This window comes from Pyxicephalus adspersus, chromosome 5 (genome assembly GCF_032062135.1).
Source record: "Pyxicephalus adspersus chromosome 5, UCB_Pads_2.0, whole genome shotgun sequence".
Taxonomy (NCBI): domain Eukaryota; kingdom Metazoa; phylum Chordata; class Amphibia; order Anura; family Pyxicephalidae; genus Pyxicephalus; species Pyxicephalus adspersus.
In genome coordinates, this window is record NC_092862.1 from 81,522,934 (window position 1) to 81,545,664 (window position 22,731).

The following is a 22,731-nucleotide window of genomic DNA, read 5'->3' on the forward strand; positions in this document are numbered from 1 at the left end:
TTGATGTAAAATTACTAAAATTTTAGCCACTAGACTTAACAGGTTTCTGGGTACCATCATACATAAGGAACAGGTCAGGTTTGTTCAAGGCAGACAAGCTCCAGAGAATATCAGGAAGATCATTAGTTTTTTACAGCTAATACAACAATAAAGAACCTTAAGAATAATACTGGCACTTGATATCCTAAAAACATTTGATTCTTTGTCCTGGGAGTACTTGTTCTATGTCCTCCCCAAGTAGGGTTTTTAATCCAAATTCATGGCATAGATAAGAGTACTCTATTCCACACCCTTCGCGAGAATTAGATGTTCCTCCTACTATTTTTTCAATTTCCCCATCTGTAGAGGCACTTGTCAGGGATGTCCCCTGTCACCACTTTTATTTTTTTTGGCTCAGGAACCATTAGCTCAAATGATTAGGAAAACCCAAATGTTCATGGTTTGGAGATAGACCAACATATGTACAAACTTTATTTGCTAATGACATACTCCTGACCATTTCCCAGCCGCCAATCTGCCTCCCAAACATTTATTATACTCAGAGTTTGCCCAGATATCAGGTCTAGTAGTGAACGAAAGAAAATCCACAGCACATTATTTAAATCTGCCCTCACTAATGTACTCATCCCTCCAGGAATCCTTCCATTTTACTTGGGCGTCACATAATTTAGGGTACCTAGGTTTCAAGATTATTCGCACCTACGAAGCCGGCACCTACAAATAGGATGGAACTCTCATCCTATTTCATGGTTGGGAAAATAAACATGGAGAAAATGATGATACTCCCAAAGCTATTGTACTATGCCTTTGGAAACCATTGGAAATGCCATTGGAAACTCAATGAATATCTTCTCAAATGCTCCTACCCAAATGGCATTACAGACGGAGTTTGACAGGTATTTTCAGGAAAATCTCAATTCAGTGTCCAAATTATCCTCTCTCTGAGAAACTTATAAAGCTGTTCTTCAAGGGCTTTGCATCAAAGAATCCCCCCCCCCCCCTTTAAAAGGGATAAAATAGCTAAGAGAAATCAACTGCACAGTAAAAAGATTCGGAGCGGGCATTACCAGAGAACCCTTCTGTACCTACCCTTCATAAAGTCATTGCAGTTCACAACCAATTGAAAGATATTGATTTGGACAAAGTTGAGAGAGCCATAATATAAACACATCAGAGATAATATGATAAACGTAATAAAGCAAACACATTATTAGCTCGAATGGCCAGAGATAAAACAGCTGCGGCCACACCGGAGACTATACGCGATGCTCAGGGGGAGATATGACCCAGAACACACAGCTCAGATTTTTGGCGATTATTATAGGGACCTATATACCAAGGTCCATAATTCCCAGTGGTCTTTGGGAGACCAGTTACTATCGCAATTAGAGGCATACTTGTCCCAGAGTATGGTTCCCAGTCTAAAAAGTCTAACTTCATATTTTAACAGTTTTTTTTAGAGGATGCAGAAATTCCATCTACTATGCTCCACTCCTACATTTCTGTGTTTTTAAAGCCTCAGGAAAATCCTTGTGATCCTGCTAGCTATAGACCTATAGCCCTACTTAATTCAGATTTGAAACTTTTCACTAGGATTCTGGCCACTAACCTAGGGCCCCTTTTTAAACTCTATAATTTCCAAAGACCAAGTGGGTTTTATCCTGGATTGCCAAGGGGCAGATAATACCAGAAGATCAATCGACCTTATAGATACAGTTAACAGAATGGAGCAAGGGGCTCTCCTCCTTAGCTTAGATGCAGAAAAAAACCTTTGATAGGCTAAGCTGGCCATTTATGCTGAAAATCATGCAGGCTATAGGTATTGAGGAGCAATTTATGACGGCGATTAGAGCTCTATACCCCCAAATTTAAGGAATTAGCATAAGGAAATAGAGACATATTCTATTGCCTTATATGTGGATGATGTGTTGCTTTTCCTCGCTAATCCTCACATAGCATTACAATCTTTGCATCGGCTCCTATAGGAATATGACTTGCTTTCTGGGTATAAAATTAACCTCCCTAGTGGTTCATTTCTTTCCGGTTTTATATGTCTAAAATCGGTACATTGTTTTTCATGAAAATTTATTTTACAGTATAATATAATAGTATGAATATAATAAAGTTTGAAACACAAAATCATGTAAAAATAATACATTGAATAAATTAAAAATCTATATATTTAAAAAAAAAAATTATTTTTTTTAATTTTTCTAAAAAAATACATATTATACTCATACTATTTTATATACTGTAAAATAAATGTTGAAAACATTGTACTGCTTTTACACATATAAATTCAATGTATCGCATTCAATACAGTTATTTTGTATTGAATTCAATACAAATGGATTTTGATTTGGCAACGTACACACGCACCGACGTCACCGGGAACTCCCCTGTGACTCATCAGGTGCAGAAGCCGGCCGGAAGAAGAAGGAAGATGACAGAGATTGCGGCGACGCAGGACACCGGTGGATCAGGTAAGGCTGTATTTACTAATACTTCCATAGGATTATCCACCCCGAGTGTGACTCGGGGTTACCGCTTTTAGCAACTTTTTTCTACCCCGAGTCACGCTCAGGGTTACCGCTAGAGAGGTTAACCCCACTAAAACAGAAGCTTTGCCAAAAAACCTTCCTCTCTCTACACTCCAGATGCTAAAAAAAAACTTTCTGTAAAATTGGTGCAAGGACTCCAAAAAATATCTAGGGGTTTATTTTCCAGCTACTAACACATTATATTACCCGAAGGTGTTTCAGGAGCTACACAACCTGATGCATAAATGGAAATCGTTACCACTCTTGTTAGTGTGTATAACTTTTATTAAAATAACTATTTATTCAAAATTGCTATACCTCTTTGAAACCCTACCAATCTTCTTTCCTAAACATTTTCAGGCAGACGTTTTGAACTTCATATGGGCCCTATGAAATACATAATTATCAAAAAAGGTGCTATGTATTTCAAGAAGTGGTGGAGGTTGGGGTGTACATTATTTTGTGAAATTTTATTATGCTACTCATGTGCGGCACTTAGCTTCATGGGTTACCCTGAAATTATATAATAAATGGACTGAAATTGAACAAATATGGCTAGCTCCAATACATCCCAACACAATGGTATGATGCTCCACCACCTCTGTCGCTGATAGGCTACTACTAGGGCCCATGTTGTTCAAAAAACATATATGGATGTCCTGTGAACCCAAACTTTCTTTGACTACATCTTAATCCCCTTTCACCTCCTTCCTGTTTCTCCCCAACTGCCAGATGGTTCAACTGGGTTATTGGCTTACCACTGGAGAACTCAGGTGGTATTCCGTTTTAATCAAATTATCCATCAAAGAACTCGCTCACTGTTCCCCTTTGCTGAGCTCCAAGAGTCATTTGAATTACCCACTAAGTTTTTACAGTTATCTACAAATTCCCAATTTTGGCCAAACTATATCTGAGAACTTGTTTTTCTCTGCTCCTACTGCATGTAAAGCAATTTTCTGAAGAGGTCCAGGTAGGCAGGCCTGATCTCAGATATATATCAGATTTTTATGGAGAGGACTAAGGACACTTTGGTATTTTACCCTGGATAGGCTACACACTATTTATCTCACAGTAAGTAACTCATGCTGGCGATGTGGACTATGTCCATGGATTACCCGACTTTGGGGAGTAGTGGATCAACTTCTATCTCTGCTAATGTCCGAGGGGACCCAATAACCTGTTTTCTAGGGCTACCCTTCAGAGGACTTTCCAAACCCCAAATAAAGCTCACTACACATATACTAACAGCAACATGCTGTCATATTACTCTAAATTGGAAAACACTTTCTTCTCACACAGAATTGGACCTCCATAAGTGGATTTGAGACATTGGGCAGATGGATCGACAGGGAGAATGCAGTATATGTACAGCTTAGGGTTCAAAGAACATAAAGGGACATTTATTTGTGACAGGGCACCATGGTATGATAGGAGTGATGATATTTTGGAGGGGTTAGCCAAAAGAGTCCCCCAGTTATCTTACATTTTTCTTTTCTCTACTGTTAAAAAGAAACTGGTGTTCAGAAACGGTGAGTGGCCAGCTATTTGTAGGCACCCCACAAGCATCTCAGTCTTTTGCACCACAGAGTCTGCAGATTTGACTCTAGTGAGTGAGGCGCTAGTGAGCAGTACTGAAGGTCTCCCCTGAGCCAGGGTTCCATGGTATGAGAAAGGGATAACCGCACCACAACCTCACCACCAACCTGAATGCAGCCTTAAAGTTTTGTGAGTGGGCAAATTTATATTTGAGGTTCCACAGCGCCCAGACAATTGGCAGTACCCTAATGCTCATTGCCATGGAAGTGGCCCCCGGGGTTTCCTAATATGCAAACACAATTTGGGGACAAGGGTCTTGAAGTAGCCCCCCTTAAAGCAGACCAATGGACATTTTTTATTAAATGCCTTTTTTAATAAAAGAAAAAGGAAAATCCCCTCCCCTTCTGTCATAACCACGGTGGCAGTAAAGACTTAATGGGAGCACAAAGCCTCTTGGGATACATGCATCATGAATCCGGGGGCTTGGTCTCCAAGAACGGGCATGCGCAGGAGATGGACTTTTTGTCGACAATAATAAGAAAAGATCCCTGTTTTTATTTTATGTTTGAGACCCCGAATCTGGCAACTTATTATGTTCAGGGGTAATTAAGTTTATTATAAGCTCTAAGGGTCCACTGTGTGGCCTAAAAATTTCAAGTTTCTATGACTATCGTGTGTAGGAAATGAGGGTTTATACACCGGGGTTAATGATAGCAGCACGGACACACACAGGTCTCCTGCTGCTGCTGCTGTGGAGGTAGAATTATTTCACAGTACAAGATGGGCAGGGAGCAGCACAGCTAAATTCCCAGGGTCTATAGAACACGCCCACTCAGGGAGCTCACACTAAAGCACAATCTCATCAAAAAATATAGGAGATGCGCACGCAGACAGTAGTACGCATTCCGAAGGTAAGATTTTTTTAAAAGGACACTGGCGCTTCTGCCTCCTTTCATTTGCAGCACCTAACTCACCAGCCCCAGACTGACACTGGTCCATGGCCTGGGGGTTGGGGACCACTGACCTAAAGGATACATCTAGGTATTTCCCATTTATTGTTTTCCCCTTCCCTTTTTTTGCTATAGGCCCCTATTAGGTGGGTTACTAGATATCTCTTATACTCATCAGGATTACAGATCCTGCTCTTAAAGCCAAATGCACTTCAACTCAGCATGTTAAGTCTGTGCATGTTCTGATGTATTTGTGCAATGGAGATAATGGTGGACAATGACTTTCTTATTGCACTGTATGTTCTTTGTAATATCCCTGGTTGTTTTCCCCATGTTCATGTATTTTGTTCTATTAAAAAAATAAAAATTAAAAAAAAAAGAATAAACATTTTTTTTTTTTTAAACAAACATGCCCTAGTGGCAATCAATTACGGCCATTGAAATATATGGACCTGAAAGATCCCCACAAGGGAATATTTCAAGGAATATCAGATTCCCTGTTTTTTAGAGTCCTTTGTGTCTGAAAGTTGATCTACATGATAAATTTAATCCCAGTCTTCACCTTCCTACCACCTCTCTAACTGATACCTTCCTCTAGTGTTGCTTAAACATGCCTCTGAACAGGCAATGAATAAAATACCAGCAACAGTAAAGCTGTAATTAGAAAATCCATTTTTTCCAATCTTGACGGTTCACCTAGGATGACAGGGGAAAACATGTCCGTATAAATTGTTAGTGTATCATTAAGATAAAATGTATTTTTTTTTTTATGCAATTCACTCTACAAACATGTGCCTTGTGACTGCCTTTGGAAGTGCACCATCACTGCTGCTAGAAAAGTTTATTTGTCCCATAGTGAGGGAGGAGCTTTGTTCCTTGGGTGCACTTTTTGGGGTGTACCCCTGGATGGGAAGTAGGTGAAATTTGCATGCATTGCATATGTTGAAATTAGTCCTGGTCAGATGATCACATCACTACCACAACTCTGTTAACCACATACACTTTTTAATTAACACAGCTCCGAACTTTAGGAGGCACCGCAAATACTGGTACAGAGCCCAGGCACACTGCCAGAAGCCTCACCAGCAAACTTTCTACATCAGAACCTTTAGCTTGATAGCCCAACACTGGTCAGGAATAACCTATAGTTCTTGCTGCTATGATTTAATAGAAGTGATTTATTTTATTTGTTATTTGACATTTAAGAGGCCAACATGCCTGGGACAAGAGAAAAAGAAATTATTCGGGCTAAACTTGATAGATTCTTCCAGACCACCAGTTATGCTACTTGCCTCCACTCAGCTTTGCTAGCATGTAGACTGACCCCACTAGCTTGCATTATTACCTATTGTTTCACAGTTTTCAACCTTCTCAGATGCCTCATTCCAGAGACTTCAGGACTCTGCTATGATTGAGGTAAAAGTCACATGTAGAAAATGTGTGTAAGCTCTAATATAAAATGTATCCTATTTGCTCCTTTTTGGTCTGTCTAAATATACCATTGAAAGCACATTGTTATATCTAATTGATAAGTGACAAATATCTTTTGATCCTTCCAAAGATTTAGTGCTTTTCTGTGCCTGTGTGCTCTACATTCTTATGTTTTTAGCCTTTATTAACTTCACAGAGGTTACCTATACATGTAAAACAACTTACCGTATTTTTCGGACCATAAGACGCACTTTTTTACCCCCAGAAGTGGGGGGAAAAAGTCCCTGCGTCTTATGGTCCAAATGTATCAAAATGTATCCTCCCCAGCTGCTGTCCCGTCCCCCCTGTATAGCCCCCCCTCTGCCTTTTCTCCTGTCTCAGCGCGGCCGGAGTGACTGCGTCTCCTTGTATCTTGCTCCCGGCGTCCTCCCACTCTCAGCATGATTGGCTGACAAAGTCATGCTGGGAGCATTCTCCCAACATGTTTAATGCACATAAAATATTTTAGGACACTATTTGTTTCAGAATCTTTTTTTTCTTCATTTCCCTTCTCTAAAAAACTGGTGCGTCTTATGGTCCAGTGCGTCTTATGGTCCGAAAAATACGGTAGTTTCAGCAGCTACTATAGATTGCTTTAAGAAAAAGTTGGATGTTTTTCTGGAAGCACAGAATATGCCTGAGTATTAAGGCTTAAAGTAAAAATAACAGTGACTGTTGATCCAGGGAAGATCCGATTCCCTCATGGAATCAGGAAGGAATTTTTTTCCCCTGTTGAAGCAAATTGTACCAGGGGTTTTTTGCCTTCCTCTGGACCAACTATGTCTTATAGGATTTAATATCTGGGATATGTTTATTTCCCTAGTGGTTGAACTTGATGGATTTATGTCTTTTTTCTTTAACCTTTTATGTAACTATCAATATTGAGATACACACTGGAAAAACTCCAAAGGAACTCAACTCGGGTTTTGGAATATTAACAAAAGGGAATTTAAACCATTAGGGAAATAATAAAAAAGGAGTATGATATGGGGCATAGGAAATTGAGGGGGTGTAAGGAAGGGAGAATAGGGATCTCAGTGCTAAAGTGTGGGTATCCTGGCAGAAAATGAGAGAATTCTGTATTCCCACATTTTAAAATAAAGGGCCATTGCATTGATCAAATAAACGAGCAGGTGAATTAGCCAACAGATATGGATCTTACAGATAATGTCGGGTTTTACAGGGCTTCCTAAAGAACTATCAGATAGTCCGATGAGTCTCGGAACAGAGTCCAATAGAACCAACACTAATTATGTTTGGCTTCCATGCCCCTTAAAGAGGCGGTCAAATCTTCCATGATATACATATCATTAATTCTGTGGAACTTTTGCAAAATAGTGGGGGTCTCCGTTTGGCTCCATAGGGCTGGTATACAGGCTTGTGCTGTGTCAATTAACCTGACAAAGAGGGAGTTTTGGTATGTTTTCATAGAAACGGTAGTGCAATGCAGAAGAAAAAAACTTGCTTCAAAGGGAATAGGGAGGTCTGTAAAGCATGGGAGGTGACTATGCACCTTCTCCCAAAATGAACGAATCATCGGGCATTCCTAGAAAACATGGAGAAAAGTATCCCTTTCCTCGCAGCATCTCCAGCAAAAATCTGATGATTCAGGAATGTAACTGCGACGGTACCCTATACCATTTAGTTAGAATTTTGAAAACGGTTTGTTGGTATGCAGAGCTAATAGACGAAGATTGGGCCATAGATATGACCTGATCTGCTTCAGGTTGCAATATGACTATGTTTAAATCTCGTGCCTATTTTACCAGATAGAGAGGGGTACAGTTTGCTTGGGGTGTAATCAAAAGAGAGTATAGGTATGACGTCAAATGTCTAGCTGGGCCGTGTTCAGTACAAGGGGCTTCAAATTTCATAAGTACTCTTCGGTACTCAGACAAAGGTGGCAAGAGAGTATAGGTATGACGTCAAATGTCTAGCTGGGCCGTGTTCAGTACATGGGGCTTCAAATTTCGTAAGTACTCTTCGGTACTCAGACAAAGGTGGCAACGAATAGAGAAAATGGTGTAGCTGTCTAATTCTCCAGAAGCCTAGCAGTGCAAAGAGGGGATCTAAGTTGAGTTCCATAAGGCTGGGCCATGCCGCCTGTCGTAGGAAAAAATTAACATCCTGTGGGCCCTGGGCCGCCACAGTACAGAATATCGGGTTAGTCGGGCCTGAAGAGAATAAAATATTCCCTATAACCTGTGTAAGCAGAGATATTGAAGGGGAGATGCTGCAGGAAAAGGATGACTTATAAAAAAACGGCTAGGGTGGCCTCAATCGTGGGGTGACCTCTTACTAAAGGGTGGACGGAGGAGTTACACCAAGGCAGAGCAATCAATGCATACTCCACTGATTCCTGTTCAATTATGACCCAATACTTCAGCTCAGCGTGTCTAAACCACTCGACTAATCTACCTAAATGTATTGCAGTATAGTACAAGGAGGGGTCTGGTACCACCAATCCCCCCTGGTTCTTGGACAATCTCAATCTAAGAAGTTGAAATCTCAACCTAGGTTGTTTCTTTGCCCATATGAACTACATAAAAATCGTTTTCAGATTACAAAAGAACAGGGAGGGAATCTTAATTGGTAGTGCTTGTAGTACATAGAGTAATTTGGGTAGGAGTGTCATTTTGATTGGGTTACATCTGCCCAACCACGACAGTACCTTTAAGTGCCACTGCAAGGGCTCCTGTTTAAAGCTATTCAATAGGGGGATAAAATTTAGAGCATACAGTTTATTCAAGTCTTTACAGATTCTTACTCCTAGATAGATAATCGATTCAGAGGCCCACCAGAATAGCAAGGATTCCCTGAGAATATGACATGTAACCTGTGGGATGAAGATGTTAGGAGCTTTTGATTTTTGATAAATAATTTTAAAGTGAGACAGGGTACTGTATTTCTGTAGTTCCTCCATAAGGTTAGACAGAGAGGTAGTCGGCAAGGTGACATAAAACAGGTCATCCGCAAAGGCAGCTGTCTTGTAAGTGGACCCAGCAATCTGAAGACCTTGTATATTAGGATTCTGCCTAATCCTATGAAGGAGAATTTCCAGTTTGAGTATAAATATCAAGGGTGAAAGGGGGCAGCGCTGCCTCATGCCATTTGAGACCTGAAACAGGTCCGACAAGACCCCATTCATCTTTACTCTGGCCGACGGAAGTACAACGCCAGTATACGTGTTAACATTGCATCCCCCAGGCCAAGGTGATTCAATGTCCTCTCTATGAAACACCTTTTTTACTCTATCGAAGGCCTTCTCAGCTTCACTCTATAGGAGCATGAGTCGGCGCTTGTCTGGGTCCAGTGAATAATGTCCAATGTCTTAATGGTGTTGTCTCTCCCCTCTCAGTTGGGCACAAAGTCCACCTGGTTTGTGTGTATTAAATCAGACATGAATGGGGTCAGGCATGCAGCCCGAATTTTAGCATATAGTTGTTGGGGGTACAACATCTTACAGCTTACCGTATTTTTCGGACCATAAGACGCACTTTTTTCCCCCCAGAAGTGGGGGGAAAAAGTCCCTGCGTCTTATGGTCCAAATGTATCAAAATGTATCCTTCCCAGCTGCTGTCCCGTCCTCCCCCTGCCTTTTCTCCTGTCTCCAGCGCGGCCAGAGTGACTGTGTCTCCTGTATCTTGCTCCCGGCGTCCTCCCACTCTCAGCATGATTGGCTGACAAAGTCATGCTGGGAGCATTCTCCTAACATGACTTTGTCAGCCAAAATGAGAGTTTGAATTTACCAATTACACACTTTGTATTTATTTGAATTATTTTGTATTGGATTGGATACAGGAGTTTGTATTGAATCCAATACAAAATGAATGAATGAGTTTGAATTTGAATTTCCCGCACACGCGCCGATGTCATCACGCACGCAGGGAGAAGCCGAGCGGCTTTTTTTTCTCCGCCAAATGACTTCTCATTTCAGAAGGCACCCGGCGCTGGACGGAGAACGACGCGGGACGATCAGCGGGACCACGTAAGAAGCCGGCCGGCATCTTGTGTTCCGCCGCCCGGCTTCTTACCGGTCCCGCTGATATAGGAGAAGGCACCCGACGCTGGAGAGGGAGATCGACGGAGGTCGACGCTGGAACACGAACACGACGCTGGATGAGCACAGCGGGACCAGGTAAGTGGGGATTTTAATGTAGGGAAAATCTCGGGGTTAACGAAAATAGCACTTTTTTTTTTAGCCCGTACCAAGGTCGGGCTTAACGGTCGGGAGGTTAAGTAAAGAGATGGGCCTGTAACTAGGGCATACAGTGGGATCCTTCCCCTCTTTCGGGATCACAGTTACATGGGCTTCCAAAATATACTTAGGTACCCGGCATTGTGGGTAAAGGTTGTTAAAGGTTTCCAAGAAATGTGGAGAAAGTGTTGGCAGAAAGGTTTTATATTATTTTAATGTCAAGGCATCCAGACGTTTTGATCACCTGGGACAGTTAGTTTTGACGAGATAGGACCCTCTAGTAATTGTCCTTGTTGGACCAGAATGGATGGCATACCACCATCAGTTAAATATGCTTGTATCAAATCGAGTCCTGCCCAGGGGGGGGCTTTGGGGAGATTGTAGATTGTAAATCCGTTCATAAAATTTTGGGAACGCATTTGAGATCTCCCTCGGTTTGTGTTGCACATGACCCTCAGCATCTGCAATTTTGGGTACATACAACTCTGTTTACGTGGAGCATTAGCCAGGCTCCTGCAATGCTACAATGTTTTAACTTTTACTGCTTTTTAATTGACATGATGCAGTCTGTTACTTCCTCTGTGGCCTCTCCAGTATCTTACTATAACAAGGTGACGTTCATTTCATGTTATTAAAAAAGTGAAGAAGAATCATTTGTCAAGACCCAGTGGGTCATAGGTCCCTTTGGTATCTAGTTGATTTGACCATTTAGCTGATGCACACCAGCAAATGCCTCAGTGAAACTCCCTAAAAATCACTTGCAATGTTCCCTGTGTCTCCCATGTCAAATTTATGATGTGATTCCATTTGTCTAACCAGGAGTTATGTCATGATATCATTTTTATTATTGTAGACATGTTCATAGACACATTGACACAGCTGTCCTTTTGTTTTTTCGACATAATATACTCCGTAGATGCCTAAAACCAAATGAACAAACCCTCTGGTGAAACAGTTCACAAAGTGCTTAAAAGGAAAGGGTACCCCAGTTGGTAATTTATCCATTTTCTGATTTCCGATCTAATTAAATTGTAATCATGAGCCACATTTATAGATGCCATAGTATTTACATTTTTCTATTGTTCTCATGAACAAAAATTTTTTTTATCATATTTTGGAGGGACTATGGTTTTCTATAAGTGATTTGAGGAGTCTGTGTAACAAATGTGGATACCTCTTGGTTCATTTAATAATTGGTACTATTATTTACTGATAATGTGGTAAATTTTTTTGATGATTATCATAGTATGTGGTAATCATCCTACTAGTAGACTCCAGTTTTTTAGCATTTGTGTTAAACATAATCATGTCAATCATGTGAAACACATAATGTCTCCTATTTCCAATTATTCTGTGATAGACCCTCTTTGGTATTATTTTAGAATATTGTCTCTCAAATAATCTGTTATGTAACTCTAATGCTTTTTGTTAAAAGTCCCTGTCAGAGGAAGTTATGTCCTAAGTATTCTTCTTGGTATAGCAATGTAGATTAGGTGTTCCTGATTGAGTTTAATGGTAATATCCACAAATAAAATCAAGTTCATATTATATCGCCAAGTCAATTGCAAATTAAATAAATTGTTCTGCAATCATGACTACCTTCATGTCAGTGTCTGGAGCGCAGGAAACTGGGGAAATGAGGAAACTATTTGGGACCCCTTACCCCAAGACCTCCACAATACCAGCCACGTTGTTGAAAAAAGACCCTTTCCCCCAACGACAGCACCAGCACCTGTTGGGGACAGGTGGGACAGGTTTGAAAAATTGCTGGTGGACCCCACATCATCTTTTGTTTAGGAGGGGGATAAAAAATAAAATGTAATGAAAATATACCTGCACATAACAGGTGTGCCTGGCAGGAAATGAAAATTAAAAAAAAAAAACTTACCTTATCCCACTACCTGCACCTGGCTGTCTTCTGCACCAAGCTGCCTTTTATCTACCCTGAGCCTGCACCTCCTCGCTGCCATTTGTACCTGGCTGTCCACTCCAACTGACTTTCTTTTGCACATGGCTGTTTTGTACCAGGCTGCTTTTTGTACCTTTCTTCCTTCAACACCTGGTTGCCTTTAATACCTGGCTACCTTTTGTACTGGGCTGTCTTTTGTACCATAAATAAATGCAAATAAATGCCTAATAAAGCCTTTATAAGCTATTACATACAAATCTTTGGAGAGGTTTTGATGGAAAAAACGACCCTAGAAGCTACATTGAGCTTCTTAACAACCTCTTGTAAACACCAAACACCTGCACAAAAAAACAGACCCAATCATTTTGATTTTATCAATTCATTGCAAGGCTTTTGCCAGCATTTACAGGTTAAAAAAAAGGTCTACAAAAGCTTCAAGCTTTTTAGGTCTGAATGTTTTCTAAAAGGTTTTGGCTAAATTGACATATATATATGTTTATTGTTGTTCTTTTGTTTGTTATCAAATATTTGTTTATTGTTGTTCTTTTGATTGTTTTCGTTTTATAATAGTTACATTATGATTTATAGATTTGGTTATGATTGTTATCACATTGGGTAAACCATGTGGCTGCAACACAGTGGCATCTCATGGTGCCTTCATTTTTTTGTGATAATATTGTTTTTTACTTTGGTTATGATGTCAATAATATGTGTGTTTTATTATGTGTAGCCAAATATTGTAAAATACCATGTGGTCATGAAGGTATTCCTTTAAGAGTAAAAGGAACGTTGGGCAGTCCGTCATTGCGTTACTTGGCGAGACTCTGTGACGTCTGTCTGGGAAACTGCCTCTTAGGTGGAGTGTTGGCTGGATGTGACATCACATGTCATAGTCCATCTACAGCAGGGGTGTCAAACTCTTGCTTGCAGGCCAAATCTGGCCCACAAGGTGCTTTTTTTGGCCCCCCAAAGAATTCTGAAAATTGATTACATCTGGCCTGCCCGCTACTACGTATTGCTGCTACTACAATTCCCGACATCACTCGTGCCTATTGACCAGCACCCTATGATTTGCCCGCATTGTTGTTCTGTTCTATTGACTGTTCTATAGATGCAAATAATGCTGAGAATTGTAGTCTCGGCATCACTCGCGTCTATGGAACAGAAGGTGAGATATTCCTGCCCCTCCCTGCCCCCCTCTGACACATCACAGGTGCCTACAGTAATACATTGTAACTGTAGTTTTGCATGCAAATGATAGAAGCGGCACAGCAGTTAATTTGAATCTTCTATATCATGCAGTACCAGCAGCAGGAAAACAATGGGTTAAACTGTCCCAACTGTATTTTTATGATTGTAGTATATAGCTGGGAGGACTTACACTCAGTATTAGGCTGAGGATCTATTATAGTGTGCTGGAACATGCACAAAGAATCTCCATTCATTTCCTTACACATGGCAGGATCCACATGAATCTCTGTTACTACCTCACATCATCAATTTCAATACATGCAATACATAAACATTATTCCTGTACAACCATCATGTGACACAAAGCCTAGGCAATGATCACATGGTGCCTGACTATTGAAACAAATGCAAAACCCCTATATTGTGTTTGTTTTAATCCATTAGAGACTGCATAGTGTAATATTTAGTGTAAGCCAAACTTGTGATGTGAGAGGATGAGCAACACACAGGCTGCATAGATAGATAGAAATGAGTATTTTCAACCATAAAATGTGTGTAGAGGGGTGTGTTTTTGTTAGTTATGGATGCAGTAGTAGTTTGGCCCCGGACTTGGTCTAAGTTTTTTATTTCAGCCCTCTGTGTATTTGAGTGTGACACCCCTGATCTACAAAATGTGGAGTGGGCTCTCCTGGGGCTTCATGAGGAAGGAGAGGAACATTGAGGGTATTTTGTCCTGATGACCAATGTAAAGTTGGTGATTTGTGAAACTACTCCAGTTTGCACAGAGTCTGGTGAGCATAAGGTATACTCTTTTGTTAGGCTGCTGTATATTCCTGAGAGTAGAATATAGTTTGTGATGCAGTCTACAACTGCTAGTTTTAGGATCTTGGTACAGAAGAGTGAAAGTATATAGAGAATATAGATAGATTTCTCCTTCATTGTGATACATTAAAACCATGTAAAATTAAAAAGTGAAGTAAAAGTACAACAAGTGAAGAAACATTTCAAAATAGAAAGATTGAAGCTTTTACTAGTCATCGTTCTCCACAGGTTGTGGCCCCCAGGCTCTTACCACCAAGGGTGACAGAGATCAGTTGGCTTCAGAGTAGAAATGGCCAATCAGAGAGCCAGACAGTGAGTCAAGGCAGAGTAGTAAAACAAGCTGAGGTCAGGGCAGGCAGCGAACAAGGCAAGGTCAAGTAACCCCAGCCTTCCATGTAAACCAAAAAAAAGTGTCACCCATTTTTTTTTAGATGAATATTGCTCTGGAGCTAGCCAGCAAGATGTAGGAGAAACTCTAAAAGCATTAATAAAAAGCAGCCCCAATACTAATGGGAAAAAACAGGTCAGTGCACACCAAGCCAGTTTATAGTCTCATGGACATAAAAAAAATACATCTCTGGCATACAGGAATAGAGGGCTTATCATGTCTTCAGAGAGAGCTCACTCGATGAGAAGTATATCCACTTCCTGTGCAGCTACCTGTAAGGTTTCACCCAAGATGATCTGCAAGGCAGTCTTGTGGTCATCTCTCCATACGTGCATGAAGCATTACTGTGACTGAAGCATTAACAACTAAATTTGGCTGATGTGTTTTTTCTCTAAAATTAAACTAAAATTATTAAATAAAGTGTGTTGTTTGCATCCCATCCAAAAAAACTAATTATTTCCTGACAGTGCCAAAATGGACCTGGCAGGAAAATGTAAAGTTGTTGCCAGATACTTACTGTAATTTGGCAGCGCATGCTCGACAGTGCCGACATGGAGCTTGTAATCAAAACGTATGATGTGCAAAAGTCCTTTTGCATAAACAAATCTTACTGCTGTCTCCTTCTGAATCTCTAAATAGAGCACCTGTGCTCTCCTAAGTACAGGGCAAGACCCGGCCATGGACAAGGTGGCCAAGGATCCCTCCAAACTTTTCCTTGCCTGGCTCCAGGACCCTCAAAACTGTCTTTTCATAAAAGCCAACTGTCTATCAGAGTACTACACAATTCCCTGTAGCCCTTAGCAGATAACTCATCTTAGCCTGGGTGCTATATATACCCCATTCAAGACCTTCCCAGCCAAGACATGGGGCACCATGTTCAAAATTCGTGTACCCTATGGTTCTGTGTTAGGACCCATATTTTTAATGTAATTTATTAGAGTTTAGTAATAAAAGTATTGTTTTGGTGTTACCCATCCTGGTCTGGGTTGGGTGCAATCTTGGGAGCCAGATCAAGATCCCTGCGTTGTGTCTTAAACATCTTGAGCAGATTGGAGTTTTGTGACCCTGGGATGTTGCAGCTGGCTTTTTTATCTTGTTATTCTTGCACACCGTGGCTTTAAAAGCAGTAAAGGCAACAATGTGTCCCATTACAGCGGAGGAGTTCATCAAGCTGACACCATCTTTAAAAAATCTTTAAAAGAAAAACTTTGATTCCAATTAAAAAAAGTGGCTAAAACCCAATCATAAATCTTGCTATTGGTTTTATATTGTTCATGATTCAAATTCCACCCAAATAAAAAATACAACTGTATGGCCAGATATAACAACCACATATTCATAACTTCTGCCATCCACCGTTAACCACTGTTAGCTGTAACGCTTTTAATTTAACTCTTGATTAACCCTTTTTTCATATTAGCAAATGCTTTGTTTCTCCCCAAAAAAATTTAGGTACCCATATTGGGCTATATTGTAAAAAATTAAGAAATTGAGGCAGCAAAATCATCTTAATAATGGTAATATGCCCTGTAACTGAGATTAGAAGGCAACACCCAACACTGCATTGTTTCCCTAAATTGAGTAGCACTGTTTCATATTAAATATTTATTTATGTTGTTGCATACAATAATTCTAAGTATTTAAACCAGAAGATGATTTTTATTTGTTTTACACTATGAGTAATGTTTTGAAAGTCAACCAATGAGCATATGAACTGATGTATTTCACCCTTGGCTGAACAAAATATTTTTCCATAATAAACAGGAGGAGATGGGCAAAGAGTGAAAGGGATCGAAAATTTTTAGCAAAAATGTCTCAGTCAAAGATACAGATTTTTTGTCTCTGGAATGATATAGACCTATTTCTTTCCTCACTGCAGATTTAAAAAAATTTTTAGCCTGAAAATCAAACTATTTTTGAGATCTATAGCAACATTTGCCACTAGCTACATAATAAACTATCCCTTTAACCCCAGAATTGGGCCCATATTACTTATGGCAGCCAAAAGCTTCTGACATTTACCTTCTTAGCTGATAAGAAAACTATCTTACACAAATAGATATGCCCTGATTGTCCAACTGTAAACTTTTTTAAAGAAAAGTTAATACATGTCTTTTGAATGGACAGAATTGAAGCCTCTTTGGATAAGGAACTACGAATCACAAGGTTTTTTGATGTTTGGGAATCTTTTATTGACACTTTGTCCCCACATCCCAAACAACAGTTCATACAATCCTTTCAACTAATGTCTAGTGTAATAATGGTATATTATTACACTGCTCCTTCAAGACCCTCTGGTACAATTGGACGCAATACCTATGACTACTCTAATATTCTTGAATCAATCTGCTTTATATTGTGCCTGTCTTTTGTTAAAAGTTGTTGTGTTAACAAGTTCACTTTGCTGTCATTACTGTTTGACATCTTCATGGTCTATATCCTGTTTTCTAGTATTTTCTTTTTTACTGTTTATTACATCCTGCAACATCCTGCCTTTCTAAAGGGCCTATTATCTTAGTAATTATCATTAGTCCCGTACTCATTTGCAAATTTTATTATTAGCTTGGTAAATGTTTTTTAAAAAAACCCAATGCTGAAAGCAGTACTTTAATGCCATGCAAATACATGAATTTTTCTGGTAGCTGACTATGGGTTTTTATTATTATTAGCTTGAGTTTTTGTTGCACCAACATATCAAGCATATCACCATCTGTCCCTTAAAGGTGCTCACATTCCAATGTCACTAGCATAGTCATATGTTATTACACAGTCTAAGGCTAATTTTGAGGGAAAGCCAATTAACCTAACTGCATGTTTTTAGGATTTGGGAGGGAACCCGAGAGCCCAGAGGAAACCCACACAAACTTAGGGAGAACGTACAAACTCCTTGCAGATCGCATCCTAGCCCAGATTCAAACCTCCAAAAGCGAGAGTGCTAGCCACTAAGCCAGCCAGGTCTTGTAATGAGATATTAGTCCAAACTATATTAAAGTCCATTCACAGGAAACATTTTTTTTGGATAGAGTGTGGAAGTTTTAGAACATTTTTTTTTGCTGTTACTGTTGCCATTTGGAAGATTTCACAGCAGTTAATGTCTGCTAGATTAGTGATTCCCAACCACTGTGCCGCAAGAAATCATCAGGCGTAACATGGGAGATTACCCAACTCTTCCATGATATAGCAACAGATAGCTAATTAACTTGATGTGCTGTGGGATTTTTGTAAATGTAAAGTATGAGCCATGATTCAGGAAAGGTTGGGAAATGCTGTTCTAGATAATTGTAGACAAAAGAAGCAAAGGTTGATCAGACAGAACATAACAAAAAACTAGGGAAAAATGCAATACATCGAGTATGGAAGGTTTAGAAACTTTAAACTCTGTCATAAAAATCTTCTAAAAGGGTCACAGACAACATCTAAAAAAAATCCCAACGCTTTTCAGTACTATCCAGCTTCCAAAAATAAGAATTGTATTTCAGAAAAATGCAGTGGTTTTGGAATTATAAACTGTCAAAGTTATTCAGGAAGCTTTTATAATTTCAAGCTTAAAGTTTTTACAATGGTATTTATTGGAAGCATTTCTATGTTTTGTAGGGGTTACCGGGAACACCCGGACGAGATGGTTTGATTGGTCCTCCTGGTCAAAAAGGAACAAAAGTAAGTATAAATACTGTAAATAAATATTTTTGTTATTAGTAAAGAGAGTGTAGCAGTAAAGTTTGGAAACAGCTGGATACCTGTGTACTATTCATTATTGTTCCTGTATTTAAATGCAAAAAAAAAAAGTAGCAAATTCTATTTGCCAATGCAAATTTTTCCAAATATTCACTTTATAATATGACTATGTACCAACCATAATCAACATGTAGAAAAAGCAGGTCCATTTAGTAAAACTACAAAGTGTCAGCAATTCAGCAAATGTAAGAAGGTAGGGTAGGAGTCTGCAACCTTTACTATCAAAGAGCCATTTTGCCCTCTCTTCCACTAAAAGTATTCTGGAGCTACAAAACATACCACAGCTTATAAACTTTGAAAAGTGTTATTCTGTTTTAATTTTACCTGTTATAACAACAGAATACAACAAACAGAAGTGCAGTGTACATGTGTAGGCCTACTTTGAAATATTAAACACGGAGCTATTTTATTATCAATTGTTTTAATTAAATTCACTGTAGTCATAATCAAATTAATCCAATTCATTTGATAATATACTTATTTATTTAAATGTATGTATATCATGATTTATTATCCCAAGATCAGTGCATCATTTATCAGATGATAGATATATGATTAGTTGATATATAACTAAAAAATCCATAATGGCAAAAATAAAAAAGACATTCAAAAAATCAATTAATGCATTATGATACTGAAAACTTACTTTTAAAATGTTTGTTCCCATCATGAGCTCCTGGCTCTCTGTTAGTTCAAGAGCCGTGCATCTTCACTCTGAGCAGCTGCCCTTAAATGCATTTAGTCCCGTTTCCCTCATGGCGCTATTATGCGCCTTGATGTTTGTTTCTGGGTAAGCACCCAGGAACACATGGGACACGGGACTCCTATCAGCGAGGGACTCTCTTTAGAAATCCCTCTCCTCTGCAATGCATACGGAGGAGAGGGAGTGTCCTCTTTTTTTTCCCCCAATTATTTCAAAGACATTATTTCAAATTTTTAGACACTCTTTAGTCACTGGCAAGGTACCAATGGATTGGCGTAAAGCCAATGTGGTTCCCATCTTCAAAAAGGGAGCAGAGTCATTACCAGGTAACTACAGACCCGTTAGTTTAACATCCATAGTTGGAAAGGTCTTAGAGAGTTTCATAAAGAACCACATAGAGGAGTTTCTGCTAGAAAATAATATTATAAGTGATAGTCAGCAAGGCTTCAAGAAAGACCGAAGCTGTCAAACAAATTTACTCTCTTTTTATGAGGAAGTAAGTAAACAGGTAGACAGTGGAAAAGCAGCTAATATAGTCTACCTGGACTGTACCCCACAGACAGTTAATATGCAAGTTAGGGTCGATAGGTTTAGAAAAGTAAATCTGTAAATGGATAGAGAACTGGCTTAAAGATCACATCCAGAGAGTTGTAGTTAATCATTCATACTCTAAATGGTCTAAGGTTATTAGTGGTGTACCCCAGGGTTCAGTGTTGGGACCTTTACTGTTTAACATCTTTTTAAATGATATAGAGTTTGGGATTAAAAGTACCAATTCTGTGTTTGCAGATGACACCAAACTATATAATGGAATTAAGTCCATACAGGATGTCTATATTCTACAAGCAGACCTGAATGTACTGTTTGATAGGGCAGTCAAGTGGCAAATGACATTTAATATAGATAAATGTAGAAATTTGCACTTGGGAGCTAACAATATGAATGCTTCATACTGTCTAGCGGGAAGACATTTGGGGGAGTCAGAAATGGAAAAGGATCTGAGGGTTCTGGTAGGTCATAGACATATTAACAGCACGCAAAGCCAAGCTGCAATATCTAAAGCTAGTTAAGTACTTTCTTGTATTAAAAGAGGAATAGACTGCAGAGATGGAGACATCATCCTACCCCTGTACAAAGCATTGGTCAGACTACATCTGGAATATGCAGTCCAGTTTTGGGCACCAGTTCACAAAAAGGACATTGTTGAATTGGAGGAAGTGCAGAGAAGAGCAACTACATTAACAAAAGGAATGGAGGAGCTCAGCTATGAGAAGAGATCAGCTGAACTGAATCTATTCTCCTTTGAAAAGAGACATTTAAGGGGGGATATGATGACCCTGTATGAATATATAAACGGTCCATATAGAGAACTCTCCTCCCCATTATTTACTTTGAGATCATTACAAAGAACAAGAGGGGACTCTTTGCGTCTGGAGGTAAAGAAGTTTAAGCTCCGGATAAGGAAGGGATTCTTCACTGTAAGGTCTGTGAAAATGTGGAATCGGCTTGCTCAGGAAGTAGTTTCAGCAACTACTATAGATTGTAGTTGCTGAAACTGTAGTAGTTGGATGTGTTTCTAGAAGCACAGAATATAGTAAAGTAAAGTAAATAAAGTAAAAATACCAGTAGCTGTTGATCCAGGAAACATCCAAATTCAGGAAGGAATTTTTTTCCCCTGTTGAAGCAAATTGTACCAGGATTTTTTTTTTGCCTTCCTCTGGACCAACTATGTCTTATAAGGTTTTATATCTGGGAAATTTTATTTCCCCAGTTGTTGAACTTGATGGACTTATGTCTTTTCTCAACCTAACCTACTATGTAACTATGTAAAAGAATCTTTATTGATATAATCAAATAAACAATAAGGTATACATTAAAAGTATACAATTTGAAAGATGTCAAAGTCTTTGAAGTTACATAACAAATACAAGTGTACTGTTTTTTTCAAGATATATTTTAGAATACAGTGAAGCATTGATAAACAACAAAACATTTAAAACCAGGGTATTGTTTGTTGGTGAAAGGGGGGGGGGGAGAAACAACAGGGAATGGGGTAAGAAAAAAATACCCCAAAAGAAGGGACAATGACTAGAGAACCCGAACTTGAGTAGCTGTAAGTTTATTCAGTCAGAATGTCAGAAGAGTAAATCTGGAATATATTTGTGCCATGGCAATGTATCCAGCATGCCCATGTAGAGTAAAAATGTGTCATACCATCTCTGAATGAATGGATAAGTTCCTCCATTTCCACTATCTTGATTAACCTGGCAAACCATTCTTTAATTGTAGATATTTAGTTCGATTTCCATCGTAGTGGAATCAATATCTTGGCTGCATTCAGGAGGTGGAATAGTAATGTATTTTTGTATTTGTGTGGCTGAGCAGTGCTATGATGCAGAAGAATCTGTGCAGGAGTCCTGGAAATCCTTCCAAAATTTTAAATACTAAATTATACTAAACAGTTCCACCATATATGTAAAAATGTACCTTCATCTGCACCACAGCACCAGCACTTCCTGTCGCATTCTAGGTAAAGTTTATTGATTGTTGTGGGTGCTCTATACTATCTTGTGCGTAGTTTGAAATTGTTTTCTTGAATGTTTACATTCTGGGATCCTTTTACCGTTAGATTAATATTCCCCCAATCCTGCTCTGACAATTTAATCCCTAGATCTTTTTTCCATTTATTCTGAAGGAAAAACTCACTGGCCCCAGGAGGGTCAGTCGGTTCCTTGTGGATTGTTGACATTACGTGTCTTATTGGGGTAGATGATAAACATAATTTCCTGAATGGAGTAGGATGTCTACAAAAGTGTGGGCGGGAAGGAGGGGAAGTGAGAAAGTGTTGCAATTGAAAGTATGCCTACCATGGAAATGGAGCATTTTCTGTTTCAGAGTTTAGGGCCTGTCAGTCTCAGAATTTGTCTTTGGCAAAGAAATGTACTGCTGTTATGTGTCGTTTAGCTTGCCATTGTTTGAGAAACCCTGATAACTGGCCTGGAGGCTGGGTTTTGCAAAATAGAGGATAATGGTCCTAGTGTGGAGGATATTTTTTGACTACAACAAACCTGCCCTGCACCACTATGTTTTGAAATAGGATACCTTGGTCAAATATCTACAGTTACATATGGCAATTATTATCTTTTCTAACAGCGTGCATTTGTTTTTTTACAATATTAATTTGAGCAAACAAATAATCATAACAAATATTTTTTGTTTTCAATAGGGGGATCCTGGTGCAGCAGGACTTACTGGTCCCAATGTAAAGCTAAACATTATATATATATTG

General features: G+C 39.2%; 1 protein-coding gene across 4 annotated transcripts in view; it reads left to right on the plus strand.

Annotated features, from left to right (window-relative positions):
* COL15A1 (collagen type XV alpha 1 chain) overlaps positions 1–22,731 on the plus strand; it is a 493,232-nt gene that overhangs the window by 199,395 nt on the left and 271,106 nt on the right. For all 4 annotated transcript variants that reach the window (XM_072411944.1, XM_072411942.1, XM_072411943.1 and 1 more), the window contains one exon: positions 18,599–18,661. In XM_072411944.1, coding sequence (XP_072268045.1) covers positions 18,599–18,661 — 63 coding nt within the window. The remainder of the gene's footprint in view (positions 1–18,598; positions 18,662–22,731) is intronic.